The sequence below is a fragment of the Haemorhous mexicanus genome, chromosome 20, assembly GCF_027477595.1.
Source record: "Haemorhous mexicanus isolate bHaeMex1 chromosome 20, bHaeMex1.pri, whole genome shotgun sequence".
NCBI lineage: Eukaryota > Metazoa > Chordata > Aves > Passeriformes > Fringillidae > Haemorhous > Haemorhous mexicanus.
Genome location: NC_082360.1, coordinates 5,855,720 through 5,876,715, shown reverse-complemented (window position 1 = coordinate 5,876,715; position 20,996 = coordinate 5,855,720). Strand labels below are relative to the sequence as shown.

At 43.4% G+C, this 20,996-nt stretch overlaps 1 protein-coding gene across 3 annotated transcripts in view; it reads right to left on the bottom strand.

Annotated features, from left to right (window-relative positions):
- Positions 1 to 20,996, bottom strand: part of CACNA1G (calcium voltage-gated channel subunit alpha1 G) — a 148,625-nt gene that overhangs the window by 4,866 nt on the left and 122,763 nt on the right. For 2 of the 3 annotated variants that reach the window (XM_059864660.1, XM_059864661.1), the window contains exons 27-34: positions 18,666 to 18,775; positions 17,493 to 17,626; positions 16,244 to 16,314; positions 15,880 to 15,958; positions 15,680 to 15,801; positions 15,083 to 15,427; positions 6,070 to 6,259; positions 3,435 to 3,604 (exon numbers count right to left, since the gene is read on the bottom strand). In XM_059864660.1, the coding sequence (XP_059720643.1) occupies positions 3,435 to 3,604; positions 6,070 to 6,259; positions 15,083 to 15,427; positions 15,680 to 15,801; positions 15,880 to 15,958; positions 16,244 to 16,314; positions 17,493 to 17,626; positions 18,666 to 18,775 (1,221 nt within the window). Of the gene's footprint in view, positions 1 to 3,434; positions 3,605 to 6,069; positions 6,260 to 12,658; positions 12,800 to 15,082; positions 15,428 to 15,679; positions 15,802 to 15,879; positions 15,959 to 16,243; positions 16,315 to 17,492; positions 17,627 to 18,665; positions 18,776 to 20,996 lie in introns of all 3 variants that reach the window. The other variant, XM_059864663.1, reaches the window with a different exon arrangement.

Here is a 20,996-nt window from a genome sequence, read left to right as displayed (position 1 = left end):
GACCTTTAGCTTTCTCCTCTAAGGATGGAGGGCTGCAAAACTAGAATGCCCTCACTCAAACTTACTCATGTTCTTGTTATGCAAATGATAAAGTGCTCCAGCAAAGCCCTCGATAATTTCAGTAGGACAGGTGTGAGCAGGAGAGAAAGATGTGCAAGTGAGCCTGTGTATTCCCTTCTCTAGCCCTCAGATGCTGAGGGCCTGGATAGGATCCTGAGAGCCAGCAACACCAGAGCAACTTTTCTGTTAGCCAGCATCACAGCAACAGCCTGTCCCTGGCTTTGGTCCCTAGGCTGGAGCCACAACACTGCACCATCTTATGGCAGGAGCTGGAAACACTGGAGTCCAAAGCTGGACTAATAATAATCCATAATTATTTCAATTCATTCTGATGCTTAAGTTCAGGCTTCCTACCTTACTCAGCATCAGTGCCCGCTGGCAGAGGGAACCTTGGGCATGTTTTGAAGGCTTTGCCTTTTCACTTGTCAAAAGGCCTTGTCAAAAGGCTTTATAAATCAGCAACATTAACTGGCCCTTAAAGGCAGAGTATCCATTTGAGAAAACTTTTAAATGATCTTAAAGATAAAAACCATCACAGGGAAATTTGAAAGAAATATGTACACCTGGTACCAGTCCTTTAGAAAACTCTAAGGAGATGAAATGATAAAATTCCTCATGCTAAGGAATATTTTTGTGACAAATCACCCCAAAATGATCATACAGTTTATATAAATATTGTTCCACAAGGATCATTTGAGCCAAATGATCTCTATCCAGAAAAGCCCTCATCAGCTGCAGTGTGTCCATGTCTGCACAGAAACACAGAAACCATTGTCTACTGCAGCATCTGCACATTGTGCTCCCTTTGTCAATGGGGATGGCTCAGAGAATTTTTAATATGGCAAACAATTTCATCCAGTGCTGGTGAATCCTTTCTAGTTAAAATGTCACAGCATAATGCTGGCAACTAATCAGTCAGGAGTGAAGTTATTCAGGTCTCCTCAGCACCAGTAGTTTTAATGAGTATTTGGGAGCAGAAATCATGTTCATATCCTGAAAAGAGACAGAGACCACATGGAAGTTGAATACAGAAGCAAAAAGTAATTGTTGTCATTACTTTTGCTTGCACACCAACCTGTGTTGCACACCACGACAGTATTAGTCACCACCAGCTCTTTCTTTCTCTATGATACAGGCATCTGTGGTTGTTGTTAGTAGTAACAGTACAAATGTTTTACTGGTTTTAATGGTTTGTTTGAAAAATAAAAAGACCCTCTGCCATCTCAGAGGGGTGTACACCTGTAGCAGCCACACCTTGGTGTGGGCTACACCTTTGATACAGAGTCCTGGAATTACAAAATCAATATAGGTTTAATTTCAGGTAGAATTCCTCTGGAGAAAAGCCTTTGTGCCATGCACTGCCAAGGAGCACAATCCTCAGCACGAATGTTTTCCCAAAGCATCCGATCCACTCATCTTCCTCTGCAAGTGCATTGCTAATTGTCAAACATTCCGGAGTCTAAACTGGACGTTACTGTGGGGGCTGTGCTTGCTCTCCAGCACTCTGGAGGGAAAGGGAGGTTAAACACACAGGTTTTAATGCTCAGGGAAAGTGCAAGGACCAGGTATGTGATGAACAAGGTTTATCTATTATGGATTCAGAAGAGGAGAGGGCATGAGGGGAAGGGAAGGGAAGGGGAAGGGGAAGGGGAAGGGGAAGGAAAAGGAAAAGGAAAAAGAAAAAAGGAAAAAAAAGCCAAATCAGAATTGCATGCAGTATATGTAAAGACAAGGATAAACGGGTACTGAAAACCAAACTGCTTTGCCAGTTTGGGCTATTTGATGTGCTACTGAGATGCTAGTGGTAGCAATAAAAAGGAGTCAAGTAGAGAGCACTTGAGCAAGCAGAAGTGCTGTGGTGTAAAGGGAATTTTGCCTTTTAAAGGACCAAGTTTCCCAGTGTCTGGTCATCTAGACTGCAATTAACAGTAATAGCAATATCACCAGAACAACCTCACTGCTCCCATTAGCCAGATTGGGAGCTCCTTGCTGCTTAGGAGTCTGCCCAAGGTAACCCCTCATGGGTTTGCCCATGGACTGTATCTGCTCACTGCCACAAAACTCTTTGCTCTCTGACCTGTCACTCCACGAGCATGTTCATGTCACTGCATGAGCAGGGAGAGGGAGGAAAGGAGGGCAATAAATTGACTTAAACATATAAAAAGGTCTGCTTTTTTCTCATCAAAGACGTGAACAAAATTAGACCGGAGAAGATGGCTACCATGGCAATTCATTCTGGCTAGATCACTTCAAAAGGATGGGTCTGTTATTCATTAGAAAGCAAGAGAGAGTGGTTATGAACTGGAATCATGACATCAATTAGTTTCCCCATTAGTGGTGATTGGGATAGCTGGCCAACCCCATGCAAATGAATACATGCAAGGAATTTCCTATGTCAATTTAGTATTACAGACTAATGTAATTGTTAACCTTGGTACTTCACATCCATTTTTAGAGCTTAATGAATCAACTGTCTAATTTGTTAATGTTGATTAAAAGATTAAAGAAATGGGAATATTATTATACGGGAAAGAAATTCCTTTTGAAAAATAGAACTGATCCCCTTTGTGTATGTAAAATCAGGCAGGGAAATACTGAATAAAGCAGAGTTTTTGAATCAGATGTGCTCCTGGTCCTGGTCCAGCTGCACAATCATTGAAATCTGCTTAAAAATGTGAGAGTGAAGCACAAGTTTAAGTATTTTACTAAAAAAAGATAAGTCCAAACTTATGCTTCCAATCAACCAGACTGGAATCTTTGATTAGATCCCTTGGATCTTTGATTGAATCAATGCCAGGCAAAAACCAGAGATAAAACTGGCTGCAAAATAAAACATGTTCTGCTGGTCATAAAGTCAAACTTTTTAAAAGCTCACAGTTGATGAAAAAATATTTTAATTTTCAATTCTTACTGTAAAACCAGTATGCATCTTATGATGGTTTTGCGTATGAGATAACCAATTTCTATGACTAGAGGAGTCAGAGGAGGGGTGGCCTGGGATGGAGCCTGCAATCCTTGTGTCCTTTCAAACACCAAAAAAATCACAGCAGTTAAGAATGAGTTCCTCAACCCCAATGAGCCCCTGAGGAGCATTTGGCTGCATTTATGAAGAAGATTTAAAAAAAGTAAAGCACTAACAATGTGGAGAACATTTAGGCATGTTGCCAAAGGACATGATACTCATCATGCACGTTCTTTGGAGACTCCTGGATGGCTTTCAGATCAAAAACCACCAACCATTTTGTTATTTCTGTAGGAGAATTACAGTTCTCTGGAGGTTTCTCTGTGAATCCCTCCTTGAATTTGAAGCATGGTTAACCAGGAAATGCATCACTATAAAAGCCCAGCAGGTTTATGATCATAACTCTGCTTACCTGTCTGCGGAGCATCCTTTCAGCAGAAGGAGAGTGTGCCTGCTGGGAGACCTGGGGCTTGTTCTCCCCCACCAAATGGTCATGAGCTCTTACATGGTGGAAATGATCCTTTGGGATTTGCAGGAGAGAGCTGGTGTCTGCTGGCTGCGACTGCACCGATGCCTTTGAACCTTGCAAGGGGAAGAAGAGGCAGGAATGGGATGTGTTAATCCAAGGGTTGCATCCCAACCTCAGTGATCTCCCAGGGAAAACTGCTCTGCTGCACCTTGGATCAGACAGGCACAGTGAAACCACTGAATTCAGCAACTGGCTCTCCAGAACTGGGAAAAAACCTCCCATCTACTAATAAATTACTCCAGTATTGTCTGTTATTTAATTTTTCTTGGCATTTTCCCCTGATGCAACAGGGATTAGCTCCTGTTGAGAACAGAAGAAAAGGAACTACAAGTTCATCTGAACTGGCAATACCTGCATCTCTGCTTTTGGGCCAATAACTACGCAGGCAGCCTCACTTCTGAGCTCTGCAAATATCTGACTTTGAAAGGCTCTAGAAGGTGTCCCCATGCCTGAACCAGCATGGAGACCAACTTCTGGGATCTCCAAACCAGCATGCACACACTGGAAATGAAGTGAAAGGGAACAGCACCTGGCAGCTCTCAAGGCTGGTTTTGCAAAGCCTCCCAGAAGAAGGAAACACATACTCTCCAGCCTCTTCCTGACCCTTCATGGTTGCTGGCTACTACTTCTAAAAGGTTTGAAACTCTGTGTGCTCTCCTCACACACAGGCTCAATGTTTTTCAAAACAATTCATTTAATCTGGACTGCATCCCAGAGAATCTCATTTGTCCTGGAATCTTTCCCGGAGCAACAGCCCCATTACCAAGGAGTATTCAAACTAATGCCTCCTGCAAGCGCCAGTATTTCTGACAACAAAACCTTCTCAGCTTGAAATATTATGGCTTGGTTGTGGTGATTTATTAGAGGTGCCTGGCACCTCTTGCTGTCTTCACTGCACTCCATAATATTACAAATTGTAAACAGGTGGTACTGACTTCCCCCACTCTGAAAAGCAGTGACATTCTAGGTGGAAGAGGACAGTGATACGTCAGAATTTGGGTACCTTACACACCTCCCAGCACTCTGGCCTTCTTAAGATCATTGGAATGTCACCAGCAGGAGAAAAACACAAAAAGTTTAATTGCTTATTGTGGTTATAAGACATCAGCTTTACCTCTCCAAAGTATTTCTGCTACACCTCAGTTGTTCTTGTGGATTTTCAAGGTGCAATGCCTGTCCCCAGAAAGCCAGGGCTGTCAGATAGGGTTATTCAGGTTCCCCAAACTGAAACTGGGAAGTGAAATGTTGAAAAAGAAGGGACTCACAAATTACCCAGTCCCTTGCAGATGTAGTTTTTGTTCAATACAGTGCAAATACATCCCAATTAAAGGTCAACAATGAAGCACTGGAAATTCCCTCTGCAGCAAACATGATTCTTTCATGTGGTCAGGAATTTCTTGATTGTTACAGAAACCCATAAATTCTAGCTCAATTGAAGGTAATGGGAGATTTGCTATTGCTTTCAATGGAATTTTAGCTGCACCATTTGCATTATGTGCAAGCAGGTTCTTCAAGACACCACTTTTGATCTTGAAAATTGTGTATTGTGGCAGAGATTTCTCACAACACCAGATTCATCTTCCTTCCTCGTGCCCACATATTTTTTTTGCTTCTGTTCAACAGTAGCTATTCATCCAAATTCTTATTACTATGCAAATTTCAACATCTTATTTCTAATCTATTCAAATCTCCTACCATTCTGAACATTGCTGGAATTATGTTCTGCTTAGAGGCTTTCAAATGGCAATGCTTGTAAAAACTTTCCTGTCTTATTGGTGACAAATTTCTAAAATGATGGCATGTACAGACAAATTAAAGGTGGCTCCATACACTTCCCAGCCCCAGGGCTGGCAGGCAGAAGAACTGGGGGCACAGGGACAAGCCCTGGGAGGCAACTGCAAGCACAGGGACAGAGGTGCAGGCAGGGAGAGCCCTCCCTGTACCTAAGAATATCTCTGAATTTAGCTCCAAGATGTATATCCCAACCATGCACACTGGGAAGAACAATTCCACACTCTCTCATTTTCCCATTCATCTCACACCAACATGTCTCTCAATTCAGCACATTTATGTTCATTTTACAGGCATTTAGAGACACCTTCTTCCCATCTTTCATAGATGTTCCCAGACAAAGCTTCTGAACAGGTACTGTTGCAAAAAACAGACAGGAGGAAGTATTTCTCTACTGGGATTTCTCCTCTGGGGCCCAGTGGGACAGATGGAGCCCAGGCTGTAGGGACTGTAACATTAGAGAACCAGGAAAGAAACAATCAGTGTTGAGCCAGGCCACTGTCACATTGTCAAAAAATTCTGAGGAAAGGAGTTATCTTAAACGGGGCTTTGTAAATTGTGGAGGGTCTTTGCAAGTTGTGGAGGGTCTTTTCACAGCCATTCCACAGGTCTAAACACACAACTGGAAACCAGTGGCAATTTTCTCCTTCCTGCTGAAGAGCTTGGGAAACCACAACTCTTGCTCTATTGGAAAATCCTACTCTTGTCCCAGCTGAGAGAGGTGTACCTGACTGGGACTTGTGATGTGCCGGTTTCCTGTCGCCCAGGGAGGCAGGGCAGGGGCTGGAGTAGGGTGGCTGGAACATGTAGCTGTCATTTGGCAAGGAGTGGGTGCGTCCCACCGAGGGCTTCCTCACACTTAGCAGGTCCTTGCTGGGGGATAGGGTCAGCCTGTCGTCCTTGGAGCGGAGATCAGCCTGAAGGGAAGAAATATGTGAGGAAGGCAGGCGTGGAAGGGTGGAAAAGAGGAGAAGAACCCAGAAACGCGAGCGACAACCATTGCAACCAGGATGGCACGATGGGCATGCACAGGGTGCACGAATGGATCTATCAGGGAGTCATCCCCTTTTGTTGGGGTTGTCAATAAACTCTCACACAATGGACCACAGAAACGGGAAGCCACAACGTAGGAATAAACCATGACTATTTCAGAGATATGCAAAGAAGGCATCATGCCTCAAGGTCAGCAAAGGTCACATGCTTGGCAGAACTTTGACCCTCTCTAGGTGCCCTCATCAGCAAGACAGGCTTTTGCAAAGGTGAGTAGTTTCCTCTTTTAACAATAAAAGAAAGAAAAACAAACAAAAGAACTCCAACCCAAATGCAAAAGCTAGTTTATAAAAAATATTTTCTGTTCTGGCTCACAGCACAATTTTATTGGATTTTCTTCTCACATAATGAATAACTAAACCTATTTTATTGAAAAGGATATCTAAACCTACTGCTTCAGGGTGAAAGCCATTCTCTAATTAGAAGGGATCTAATGCAAGCAAGGTATGTTGACCATGGAATTTTTACAGCCAAAGAGACTTTTGGAATGGGCAGCCTCAGAGGCAATATTGAGTGGATTCAGGTCCGATTTCATAACAAAATATCTCCATCCCAGAAATGTTCTTGGGTGTTATTGTCTTGGAGAGTATTAGCAAAAATGGAAGTAAAGTCATCTTCCCAGTGTATTTCTAATGAAACAATTATTTAATTGTTAAAATGTCTCAAGTGAAAAACACAGGAATAAGTTTGTGCCACTGCAGTCTAGTACAGTATTTGGCTGATCATTTTTGGAAAACTTTAGATCTTATTTTCTGAAAAATTTTTTCTGCATTACAGGTTTTCTGGAATCAACACAGATTTTTGATCCCAATTTTATCCTTCAGTCATAAAAACAAAATTTCACGATGGCATTTATTTGCACAAGAAACAGGATGAGATTAAAAAGGAATTTGCAAAAGGAAAAAAAAAGGAAAAAAAAATGGAAAAAAAAGAAGAAAAGACGGGGAAGAGAAAAAAGAAAAGGAGATCACTGTTTCAAATTTAATGAACAAAACAGGTCTGCACTGCCACACAGCATTTGTTTCAGTCCTTGGGAAACTGCTGATTTGTACAGAGCTTGGACACAGACTAGATAAGAGAGACTGCAATCTCCTGATATAGCTGGGGGAAGGAGAGCAAAATCTGTGCTGGTAAAGCTGAGAGTTTGGATTTGGGAACCTCTCTGTCCCTCCCTGCCTTCCCCTTTTACCCACTTCATGCTGTTTTGCTGTCATACTACTGAGCTTACAGCAGAAAAGGTGGCCTGAAGCCTGAGATCTCAAACTCAGACTCTTTTGAATCTGAACATGAGAACTTGGATTTGAGACCCCATCCAAATCCAACCTTCAGTGAACCTTTAGGTGCATCGACTGGATCCAATATGGGTTATTTCCACTTTTGGATCATCTTGGGGGAAATTGCATGAGTGAAATTCATGAAAACCATTGAAAATGGCTGCAAAATGATCTTCCCAGGTCAGACTACAGAGCAGGGGGAGCACATGACTTTTTGGTTCTGTGGTACTTTTGAAAAACATGTTGTTTTGGCTTGACTGAAAATCAAATCCAAGTTTTCCTTGAACAAAAAAAAAAAAAAAAAAAAAAAAAAAAAAAACCCACAAAAAAAAAACCACCAAAAAACCCAAACCCAAAAACTATACAAAACCAAAAACCAAACCAAACAAACAAACAAACAAAAAAAAAAAAACCCAATCCAAATATTTTTCAACTAAAGCCACATCTAAATGAAGTGTAAAAATATTGCATTTCAAGGAGATTTCAATGAAAACTTGCAGTTTTTCAGGGGTTTGGGCAACTGTTGCGACCAAAAACTTTTTGGTATGGATAAAAATTCACAAAACCCTTTGTTTAACACACTTTTGCTTTTTTTTGGAGAGGGGAGAAAAAACATATTTCCTGGCTGTACCTTTGAGACTCTGCAGTGCTGTCAAACAAGGTTGTCTAATCTGATTCAAAACTAGGAGGGTTTCTCCCCTGTCCAACACTCCATACTAATTTTAAAACAAAAAGCTGAGTATAAGAAGTAAAACAGAGTTTACAAAGTCTTTTGCACAGGATGCCATGAAGCATGATGGGAAATATTGTCACGGTTTAAGAGATTTTTCTCAAATAAGTGCTAATTAGGATGACAGTCAACTAATATGGCAGAAAATTTATGAACAACACAAACATCCAAAGGTAGGTACATGAACAACAACAAAGAAAACAAGAATGATCTAAAATTTTGGGAAAGGAGTTATGTCTGTTGTACAGCAGAAAAAAAGCACTTGACTGCTACACAGCTAAAAACGTCTAATGCTTCAAAGAGGAGATGGAGAGGGCAGGGTTCAAAATACTGGTTATGTCAGTCAAAAAACCACTGAATAGTCAAATTAATTTTTTTTTTCAGCATAGTGGCTGCAAGAAAGAATTTGCAAAACAAGTATCATCTTGGAGAGATCCCCATTTGATATTGGTAAAAGAAACAGTCTGGCACCAGTCATGCAAAAAGCCTTGTGGTGCCTGTGTTCATAATGACAAAAAATCTATTCCAAATCAAACTGTTGGGGCTGACCCTTCAGCAGAGGACATGGGTCATTAGCTCACAGATGTCTCTTCATGCAGAATCACTGATTTGTTTCAGATGGGGAAAAAATTTCAACCATGATGCTTTCCAAAGCCTCTTTATTTTACTACTTATTTTACTTGTAAAGAACACATTGTTTATACATAAGACACTAAAAGAAAAAATGAAACAACCACTCATTCCTTGCAAGGAGCCAAGATTGTGGACAAGGGTGACAAAACCCAGGACCTAATGGCATTAAGGACAGCATTCTGTTCAGGGAAGAGATTGGTGCTATTTGGGAAGGGGCTGGAACTGGAAATGCCATCAGGCAGGTGCAGAGAGATGGGAGCAGTATTTCGAACCCTGTAAACATCAGACTACACAGTGACCAGTGTATATACATTGCTTTCCAGAGCATTAAGTAAGTGTGTGTTAATGTCATCAGGAAAAGAGTCATCCGTCAGAGCTAAGGACCAGGACTTTTCAGAGAGAATATCTGACGTCAGAGATAGAGCCTCCATCTCAGCTAGAGGGATCTAAAGGGAAAAATGATTAAACATAAGAAACCAGGACACAAATCTTTTGGAAAAGAAAATTTAAAAAAAAAAAAATAGTATCATAGTCTAAATACTTCTAGACACTAAAGCAATATCCCTGCAGTGGGAGAGCTACATCATACACATTGTTAGCAGGACAGAACATTAAAGAAATTAAATATAATGAAGAAATTAAAAAAGGTGTGGGACATTCATACTTTAGTGCTTACCAGGGATCCAGGAGGGGGTTTAAAACCATACACTAATGTACACTGTGTGTACTAATACACATTGTATTTTGCTGTTCTTCCATCTACATGAAGAAGCAAAAGTAACACTGCTCTCATAATAGAGAAATTAATCCTCTTGGCTGTGATCAAATACAAGAGATTTCAAGATCTGATTTCTCTGAAGTTGTTCCCTCCAATAACCATCCTGGTTTCTAAGATTAACTTGTTAAGAGTCTCCAAAGATTCCCTGACAACAAAACCATATTTTCGGGTGGGGTATGGAATGTGCCTTTCCCTGTGCTGCAGGGAGGCTGCAGGGACCACTTCCCTCCGGTCGTCCCCCTATCCCTCCTTCCCCCTACAAGAGGCAGGTGGGACCATAATTCACTTCTTCACAGATAAAAGGGCACAGGGAGAAACTTAAAACTTTATTTTGGTCAGCAAACACCTTCCTGGTGCTTTCAGCTCATTTTGGCTGGCTGTAGAGCCTCCAGTGACACCAATAACTGATCTACTAAAACAGCCAACTGTGTTTTTTAGCCCCCAAATGCCCCTCAGGCCTGGCCACAGCTGTCTCCTCTGGCATTGAGAAATCCTGACTTGGGAATTGGGTCTACACAGCCGCACCCCTGTTTTCATGTATCTTGCGCAAGTGGATCCCCTCTGAAGACATTCAAACAATCTATGAATGGCCTTATCAAGTAATTGATGAAGCTCTCTCCCTAAACACAGAGGTCTTTTTGTAAGAAATGTGAAAATGTCACTTCAGATTTTGGAGGAAAAAGAGGGGGAAAAGAGGACAGCGGCATGTCCCCCAGAGCAGCAGGTCTGCTGCCAGTCACTGTAAGAGGGGGTGTCTACCCAGCAGCAGGCTCAATTCTCCCCAAATCCCCTCCCTGGATACAGTTCTTATGACACCAGCAATGGCATTTCACCAGGTAACCTCCAAACCCAGCTCACGCTCGCAGGGGCTGCTTGCTCTAGGCAAGTCCCAGGTGCTTCCTTTTCATTTCTCACTGTGCATTTTTTTGCCATCCTCTGTGCTTGAAAAGTCTTTCAGCAGCAATAAATCTTCCAAGAGCAAACAGAGAGGCCCAGATCTCTTGCATTGAAGTTGTTGAAGGACTGGGTTTTCTCACTCCTAGAAATGGCAGCCGCAGGATGGAACAAACCCAGCGATGAGTGAGCCTGGAGAGGCTCAAAATTCAGCTGAGATAAGTAAGAGGGTCGGACTCCTCTCATCTAACCTAGGCTTTGATATCTCTTCTAGCACACTTATCTGCTGGCAATGGATAAGAGAGATGATTTGAAGCCCCTGATTTAATATGAGGCTCCCCTAAAAGGCATCACTGTGAAGGCTGCTGGCCTAAGGACAGGAATCCCTAAGAGGGACCCACCAACCAGAGCCAGGAAAAAGCTGTGCAGGAGCATGGTGGACTCCAGCAGCTCCTGGTTGCTGGAGCTGCCCTGCTGGGAGCTGCTGTTAATCAGGTTGCTTTCAGCAAGTCCCAGCACTGCTCTAAATTCGTGAGTTGCCTGAGAACATTACAAATGGTGTGAACAGAAAAGCCAAAATGTAAACAAAATATCACCCCACTTCAGCCTTCCCAAACCCAAAATTGAGTTTGAAGCCATCAAAACATTTTGTTGGAAACTCCTAACTGATTTAGACCAGTTTTAATTATAGATGGAGGGGGTGGGGGGGGGGGGTGTGGGGGAACTTAAATTTTAAAAGAAAAACCCATTGCAAACTGGAATGCCATATTTTTTCATTACAGAAATGTCAAAACAAACCCATTTTTTTGCTGCAGCAGCACTTTCTGGTGAAAAATGTTGTGACAAAAAAATTTTCAACCAGCTCTCACTGAGTTTCCTACTGACCCTCTGTCTTCCCTGCCAAAGCTACTGTCTGTATTCCTCTGGCAATTATTAGAGACAACCACTTCCTATAGCTTAATAGACCCTAGGATGCAATATGGAGCAATCAGAGGGAGACATGTAATCCTGCTATATAAAGATCTGCAGTAGGATTTCATTTTACCTAAGCTTGTTCCTTTCCTCTAATGAACCATCTAAAGTTGGGTAATTTAGAGTGTCAGTGAGCTCATAAACAAGCACACTGATTTAACAAGAAGACTTCTGCTATTTTTAGCTGGGGTTTGGGTTGGGGGTGGGGTGGGAAGAGATCAAGAAATATGGAATTTGCCCAATTCCAACCGCAGCAAAAAAAATGTGGGCTTGAATTGTTACTATGGTCACTGCTGTCTTTTAGGGAAAATATTTGCTCTAAAGAATAATGCACTTTAAAAAATAGATATTTTATTCTAGGAAGTAAATGGACTAATTTTAAACAAGCACTGTCTGCTTGAGGAAGCACTGGAGCACACAGTTAGTTCCGTGCATCATTAAGGGCTGCCTCTCCTCCTAAATTCACTAGATCAGAGATGAGGATCTAGTTTACAGTGACCCATTTGCAAGAAGGCTCTTTAGGAAAACCCTTCAAAACTGGATTTTCACGCAGTACAAGTAGGCACAGAACACAGAGATCATTTGATCCATCCCAGCAGCTCAGGTTCTGCTCTGAGAAAACCTCACACTTCAGGCTCTGTAGACATGCCCCAACATTGCTCTGGAGCCCTGCTTAGGAGTAGGAAGCCAAATATAAGAACCCCTCTGAAGGATGGAGATGGAATTTTGCACTTTTCCCCTCTAACACCCATGAACTGTAAATCCCAATGAAAAACTTCTTACTGTGTTGACAAGGGAAAGTCCAAGCATGTTCTCTTCCTCTTGCATTGATACACAACATCATCTACTCCCACAGAAAAAGCCAAAGTGACTTATGCTTCTAAATCCCTGTGACTGCATTACATAAAGAACTTTAACTTGCTATTAAAGGTCTCAGTCAAATTGAGTTTGGATGGAGACTTTGCAGGAAATTCGGAATATTAACCTGGTTCTCAGAGTTGTAATATTCGGGAGCTGGGAGGGCATAATGATGGCACACAGAGCCTGACAGGTTGTCCATCAGCTTCAGCTCTCCTTCCAGAGATTCCTGGATCAGCAGTGATATGGTATCAAACAAGTGCCTTTCCTAGGAAGGATGGTGTATAGCATACAGAGAGAGAGAGAGAGAGAGAGAGCACAAGCCAAAAAGAGAGGAGGAAAAAAGCAAGGGATAGAGACAGAGAGAAAAAAAAGACAGCATATCAAACCCAACAAACAAAATGAGGAAAAAAAATAGAAAGGGGAAAAAAAGGGTGGAAACGTTCAAGGAGAACAGCAGTAACAGGAACAATGGAACAGGAGAAAAGGAGAGAGAACAGTGCAGTAATATCATGGTGAGCAGAGACAGCTTTCACAGCCATTACAAGAGATGGGGTGACAGCAGCTGCCCCAAGACCATGGCTGCTCCCACCCGGGGCCCTTCTTGGGGACAATCTCCCTCTCATCAATTTGGCCAGTCATTTCTGGGGGCTGAGCAGCATTTTTCCATTGGTGCTGTCAACTTCAACAGGACACTACTTGCTGCAAGACTTCTACAGACATGGTCCACGCTTTTGAGCTGAAGGATCTAATACTTGACACCTAAATCCATATCCAGACGGCACAGAAATTAAAATAACCTGACTGAAGAGAAGCTGAGTGTCCTGTCCATAGAAGCTGCAGCTGAGCAGGATGGACACGTGTCAGGTCGCTAATTCATGTGCCAGATATGGGCTGAGGTGCCCCCGCTGCTCTGGCCAATGTCAAACCAGCTGGCCACAGCACTGGGGTTGTACAGAGCAGGGTCTGGCTTTTGCAGGCAGCAGGGGAGTGATTTCAGGGTGCACCTTCCATGTAGGGAATGCCCAACACATACAATGAGATGAGGACCAGCACTAGAGTCAAACAGCACACAGTGCAAAAATGCCAGGAATGAGGCAAGCAAAAGAGCATGCTGTCGTTGCAGGGTTGTGTTCTGGGAATTGTATTCCTCTGCTATCAAGCTTGAGCATCAGATTTGTCCTGAAGATTTTCGTTGGGAAAATAAATAGTCAGAATAAGATCTCCTGGAGGTTTTTGAGGCTTCTGTTTGAGGGGAAAGAGCAAGAAACACACTCTGAAGGTTATTACTGGAATAAACCCTTTTCCAGGCTGCCTTCAGAGAAGGCAGGTTTAACAGATTGCAGAGTGAGGCTATCATTCTGACTGATTTGTCTCACAGTTTTGCAATTTCTCCTTTTTGCTAGTTTCAGTGCTGGTGCAGGACAACAGGGCTGAGGACAGTTTGCCAGTACTCTGCTCAATACATACAGCACCAGCTGGGATGTGTTGTTTCTTCCTAGAGGACATAGTAAATCTGGATTTCCCCACAGGGCCCTGAACTCCTTTTTCCTGAGCCAAAGAGCAGCTTTGGACTCTATCTCAGACATCAGAGATTCTAAAGGCACCAGAAATTTCCAGTAGCTTAGCTTAGGAGCTAAAACAAAGATTAAGCAGGGATTTACTCTCTTTCACCCTTGGACTAAAAATCATAAATGAGTTTTTTATGCATTAGAATATGCATTAGTCCACCTCAGGCTGTGGCCAAGACATGCTTTTGTGAAATCATGATGTAATAAAAGTTAATGAGGCCTGCATAGAGTTTAACCCAATTTGCAATCAGCTAAGACTAAAAAAGGCTGGACTGTATTTTCTGAGTAATTTCAGCTTCGTGACCTCCCAAATAACTTGTCTGGGGCTTGATCTCACCTCTCGTTCCTCAAACTGAGTCTTCATCCAAAAACTGTGCTTTAGGGTGATGTGGTGCAGCTCGTAGCAGCTCCCACATTACACCCATGGTTCTGCTAGTGGGACTTCTGCCACCAGCTCTGGTGAGCTCAGGTTAGAGTCTCCTCTGGATTATTATCTTGCTAAGAGAATCTTTTCTTAAAAGCCTGCTGTGGGGATGGATATTAAATTGAGGTTACATAAAACAAATGTAATACTGAAGCAAAGATTAGCCAGGTTTTATTCAGCTTTTATGTTGGGGTTCATGGTCTGTATTAGAAAAGCAAACACATTACACTCATGATTTTGCTGTCACAAAGGACCAATCAAAACTCTGAATTAGAGTAAATTTGGAGCTAGCTCTGAACTCTATAGCTTGAGCTGACCTCCAGAGTAAATTGCAAAACTCTCTCCCTCTGAACAGATGCATCAAGGTGGGCTGGAGACCTGCCTGGTGTCTCTTCCCTGCAGCACTGGCTCCCAAACCACACAAGAGTCAGCAGCAGACAGCAGGGAATACAAGCCCGGAACATCTGGTACACGCGTCTTTCATTACCAACTCGTGCAAGTCTTCCCCAACAAAATGCAGGTCAAGCCCTCCTCACCCTCCAACACAGATTCTCACCATATGATAAGCTAGTGAGAGCTGAGAATCCACCTTGATTTGCATGGGATTGGTAAATCCACGGGGGCTCTCGGGTCTCTCTCCACTGGTGGTGCCTGTCCACGCAAAGATGTCTGAGGGTCTGTGCTGGCCAGGGCTGATGGTCTTCATCTCCATCTCCAGTTCTGCTTCAAGCTCTGCCTCCTCCTTTGCCTCCTTGTTGCTCTCCTCCAAGTGCTTCATGAGCACCGCAATCACCACATTCACCAGGACAAACTGGGCTGTCAGCACAAAGGAGACGAAGTAGATGGGGGAAATGACGGTGTTGTAACAGGTGGACTCCTGGTCACAGTCACGCAGTGTGTCCTGGAAACAGAGGGGGAATGATCACAGGATCAACCAGGCTGGAAAAGACCTTGGAGATTGTCAAGTACAACCTATCACCTAACACCAACTTATCAACTAAACCATGACACTAAGAGATGGAGGGATGTGAAGAGATTGCAGCATGAACCACAATCGGCAATGGATTCTCCTTTCATGGAGAAAACTGAGAAGATTTGGCAAATTTCACATCTAGAACAGCAATACACTTGCTGACAAAACCTTAACATTTACCTTCATGATCCCATTCCAGTTGTCTCCTGTGGATACTCGGAAGAGGGTCAGGAAGGCCATCCCAAAGTTCCTGAATGTGGCGTGCCGTCCCAGCCCCTCGCAGGGGTGTGTGTCATCACACTCTGTAAGACCAAGCACAGCTCTGAGACCCCCCACTCCAACACCATTCCCACCCGTCCCACTGGCACGGGAAGACTCACCAAGGTCTCCAAACAGCTCCACTCCAAGAGCTGCAAATATGAAAAACAACAACATGAAGAGAAGGCCCAGATTCCCCACCTGAAAAGAGAAAAAGAAATGGGGGAAAAAACACACAAAAAGAAGAACATTCATTGATTTTTTTTTTTTTTTTTTGTTCCAGACCTGCTTCTTGCTGTATTCTTTATTCCAAAACTTAAATTGCTTCAGGGCAAAAATGACCTCAATGTGGGGACTGTATCTCAGTGCTTCGGGAGGGAAATGTGATTCTCTAATGACAGCAAAGATAAAATTATTAGCATTCCTCTGCAATAGGAAATGAGCTGTGGGCCAGAGGAGCTCTGGTTTGATATGGCAGTGGGTTACCTGCGGTAGCGCTTGCATCACGGTGTCCAGGAGGGCCCTCATCCCCACAGCCATCTTCAGCAACTTCAGCACTGTGGAAAACACATTTGCAGTATGGAAATGGCAGCATTAGCACAGGGGCACAAACTCAGTCCCTCTCCCAGGAGCCACAGATTATAGGAAGAGAAACCTGAAATCTTGTCAAGTGTTCTCCATTAGCTGCTACAGTCCTTGGCCTTTTTACATCATTCCTTGTTGCCTGGATACTATCAAAATCACATGAATAGCAGCATCACCTACTCTGAGACTTGGAGAAAGCGTTATCACTCTGCCTGGCTCTTCCTTCCCCACTTTATCTGTGTTGGACTCATCTCCTTCCTCTGGTTATCATGAGCAGTTCCTTTCCCAGCCCTGGGGCTACTTTCCCACTTCCATAGGCTACCCACTTTCGTGCATGATTCACTGAGGAATGATTTACACATCTCTTCCAGAAGGCTGCATTTCCAACTGGAAGCTGCATGTATTTTTAATTCTGAAAGGGATCCAATGCACAGAAAACCCACTTTTCCCCCCTCTTGAGACACAGCAGCATTTAATTTCTCCTCCAGCTCCTTCTCTGCTTAGATGAGGGCTGTAATCAAAACAATTCTTCCTCAGAGCACAATACCCTTCAGGAGGGCCTGGAAGTACTTCATTAAGGGGCTGAACACTCACATTTTACATCTTCAACATTTGGCCCTGACACCTCCCTGTTTTGAAAAATCAACTTCAATTCCTGAAGAAGCTGGCTCCCTGACTTGGGAACAGGTCTGAGGGGACAGATGGATACAGTGTGACAAGGCATGCTTTGTCACCCAGTGGTGTGATGTAAAGCCTTATGGGAATTTAAATTTATTAGATACTCATTTTTTAAAGCCAATGTACTCAAGCTTGTGTTCTCTAATCCCTGTTAGAGATGACTTTGATTTGACTGGAGTAATTTTCCCAGGTACATCTCTGGGAGTTACTGCCACAGCTACTTCTCCTTCATTTCTAAGCTCTTAGCCTTCAAGATCTCTTAAGGCAAAAACACATGGTCAGTTGGCTCAGCTTTTTGGTTCCTTGCAAGTATTTTCCCCCATTGTTCTTTCATTTGTTTACAGCCTGTTGATGCCAGAACTATGCACATCGTGATGGGGATGTGCCCCAGGAGTGTTTCTCAATGCTTAACTCTCTCCTGGTGCCAACCATGAACCTCAAACACAAATCAATTCTGCTTTATCCCTCTCACCTCGGGCGATTCTGAGAACCCTCATGATCCGGATAATTGTGGGGTTAATTGGTAGTGAAGCATTCACCTCGATCTCTTCCAAAGTGATGCCCATGATAGACAGCAGCACAATTGCCAGATCTAATTGGTTCCATCTGGAGACAACACAAAGTGAAGTTTAACATCTACTAAGAAGCTGGCAATGGGAGACAGCCTGTTTCACACAAATTCCAGTCATTTCAATGGTTTGAGAACTCAAATGAATCTGCAGTATTTTTCTGAGGGTATTATACAAAAGCAGTGATGGTATGAAATCAAACTCATGCATCTCATTAGAAAACCAGCCAATTCCAAAGATATCCTTGACTGAGGGGAAGAGGAACAAAAGCTGGGAAATTTTTTACCCAGAGACTCCAAACCTCAGGAGAGACACTGTGTTGTCTGTCTCGCCACTTCTAGACATGACACTTGCGGACTGCGATGTGAGAGCTGCCCCAGAGAGAACAGGACTCCATGTCCAGTACTTAGAAAAAAGTTGTGTTGGTGAAAGAAAGGCCCCAAGGGTTTGTGCCAGGCTGGAGAAAGTGGTAATTTCAGCACAGACACACAAAATGTGGGGACAGGCATGGAACCATCCACTGGATGCTGAAGGGCTCATGTGAAGGCCTGCTTAGTGCCCTGGTTTTGGTATCAACGTTGAAGAAAATAGGAGAAAGATCCACCAAGGACATAAAATTTGTATTTGTGAGGTAAGAGAGTGAAAATCTAGATAAAGACACGATGTCATCCATGCTCCTCATCTGCATTAAAGATAAGTCCTTTCTTTATTTTGTGTTCACTCAGGGATAGATTCTTTCTCTTACAAAAATTTTGTCACTTCAGCAGGTTCACTTGATTATACAGACATGCAACTGGCATGAGAAGAGAACTGGCTGCTTGGTGGAGATCTGTCCCTGCTTCATCTGCTCCCTAGGGCCAAAATGGTGCAATCCCACTCCTTGGCCTGCACAATCCATCCTCCAGCTTACATCCCATGTCTCCACCTACCCAGCCTTCAATCAGTCACTCCAAAAAGCCTTCATACATATCAGACTCACAGTATGGGCCAGAGCATGGGAATTCAGGACATGGAATGTGGGCAGTTCTCCACAGAGCCTGCTGCTGACCTCGTGATCACAACGGATCTTTTGTTACCTGTCTTGGAAGAAGCGGCGAAACCCAAAGGCAATAAGCTTGAAAACAGATTCCATGACAAAGATAATGGTGAAGATGTAATTGCAAATCTTCAGGGCTTCATCAAGAACCTGGGATATGGACACAGGACTGGGGTTAGATGTTAGTTCTGCAGAGGTGCTTTTGCTGCCTCCAAACCTGACTCTTGTGTCATCACTTACCCATTACAGTTGAAAGTCTTCAAACATGGGCTCTCTCTGATGAAAAATGTCCCAGGGAAAAGTCCCAGGGATTCATAGAGTGCACTGCTGCCTAGTGATAAAATCCCAGGAGGGACTGACACAGGCCCAAGGCACAACTCAGCCCCCTAGCAGCAGCACAGCCCCAGCTGGGATCGCTGGTGTGCAGAAAGAGCTGCTGCATTTGCTGGTCTCAGCAGCACAAGACCTCTTGTGCTTTTGTCAGACAGCTGAATTTCATCCCACTTGTTCATTTGTGCAAGTGCTGGCCAAATGGCTCCTTGGTGACAGCCTGCCATTACTCCTCACCTTGAGCTTCTGGCAAGGAGTGCAACAGAGGGATGACATGCCAGAGGAATCAAGTGCCTTGCATTTTCCTCTGCCCCCCCTCCCTCTGCAGAAGTCAGTCTGGTCTCTAATCTAAGTGCATCCTGGCTGTGACAACTCTTGCACAGTCAGGCATTAGGCCACATCAGAAGTGATTTCATCCCCAAAAGCCTCACTCATGAAGAAACTCTGTAGTAGCAGCATCCTTCACGGCCTCTTAAGTAATGTGCATTGAATTTCTTCCTGCTGGCAAACAGGATGGTAATAACAATGTCCAGGGCAGTGTTAGGGAACAGGGGAGATGTGCCACAGACCAAACCCAACATTTACTGATCCCTGAGTGGAAGAAATCATAGCAGAAGGAGTTTAAGTCATGTAGTCTGCCTTTGTGCTACAGTTTAACTTCAAGCATCCATGGACAAAAATCACCTCATCTGACCAAGAAGCACAAGCCCAGCTGCTGAAGGAAGCTGTGGCTCTGAGCAAGCCTCCCTGTCATACTGCAGGGCACTTGGGCCCTGCAGCAAATGAGCACATTTAGCTGGCAGAAGCAGATTTTGCTCAGCAGCTCTTTATTCAAGCCATCTCTCTGCACACTGCAGCATTCCCTCCTCTCCAGGAGCTGCAGCATCTCCATCTGGGATCTCATCCCCAGGGCATCCTGCTATATCTGAAAACCAACCCCTTTCAGCACCAAGAAATCACTGGTTTGGATATAAATCTATTTGGTACATTTGGCCTTCAAATATCTTCAGGACCCCAGCCATCCATGACCTCGGCCAGAGGGATCTCCATGCCCCAATTCAGCAGGACTCAAGCATGTGTATGACTCTAACCATCCTGTGCTGTCATCCCAGCACAACCCAAGCTTGGACTTCCTAGCCAGATGCTGCATACCAGAGGCTTAGAGACAAAATGTTATTTTTCTAAAGAAAAAGAAAAACAAAAGCCTGCCCAACATTTCTATAATACAAGAGAAAATGTAGCTGCAAAGCAACTGCAGTAAGACACGTGCTCTAGAATGACTCCAGCCCAGGCTCCTTTGCCAACAACTTTTTCATCATCTAATGACTGAAATGCAATGAGCCTTCCAGAGTATTTAAAGGTGACCTGGAAGAAAAAATAAATTGGGCTTGCTCCCTTTAACTTTTGGCTTATGATAGACTGAAGAATATTTCCCCCTGCCCCTGTTGCTTGCATGTTTTAGTTGCATAGGTTTTTCTCATACTAAGTATTCACATCCAGTCTAATTTTAAAGAATATTTTCTCCTATTGTGTGTTGTATTTATTTATTCTGAAAGTCACTAATAAAAGTAAGCAAAAGTTATGTGGCAAAGGCAGCTATTTCCATTTCATTCTTGCACACTAACATATTAAAATGCATTTTAAAGACCAGCATGGAATCCAATTCCTGTGAAAACTATGTTCTATGGGACACTGGGGATTTAGAATAAACTTTGCAAAAAAACCCCATTTCCCAAATTCTTCTATTCTTTTTCCTTTTTCTTTTTTTTTTTTTTTTTTTTTGGTCGGGGGAAGAGGGTGGGTGTAAAACCTAAGTAAACTGGAAGATATCAGTGATGATCAAATCTAGCAAAGCAAGCAAACCCACTCCCAGTCCCATTTTCAAAGCAGTCAGCTCGCACTTAACTAGAAGGGAGAGGTGCAACGGGATCCTTGTACCAAAAGTCCTGGATTGAGCTGGGAGCCAGTTGTAGGGTGGCTACACTCCACTGTCCCCAACATCACATCCCAGCAGAGCTCTGCATGTCCCCCCGCCTGTCCC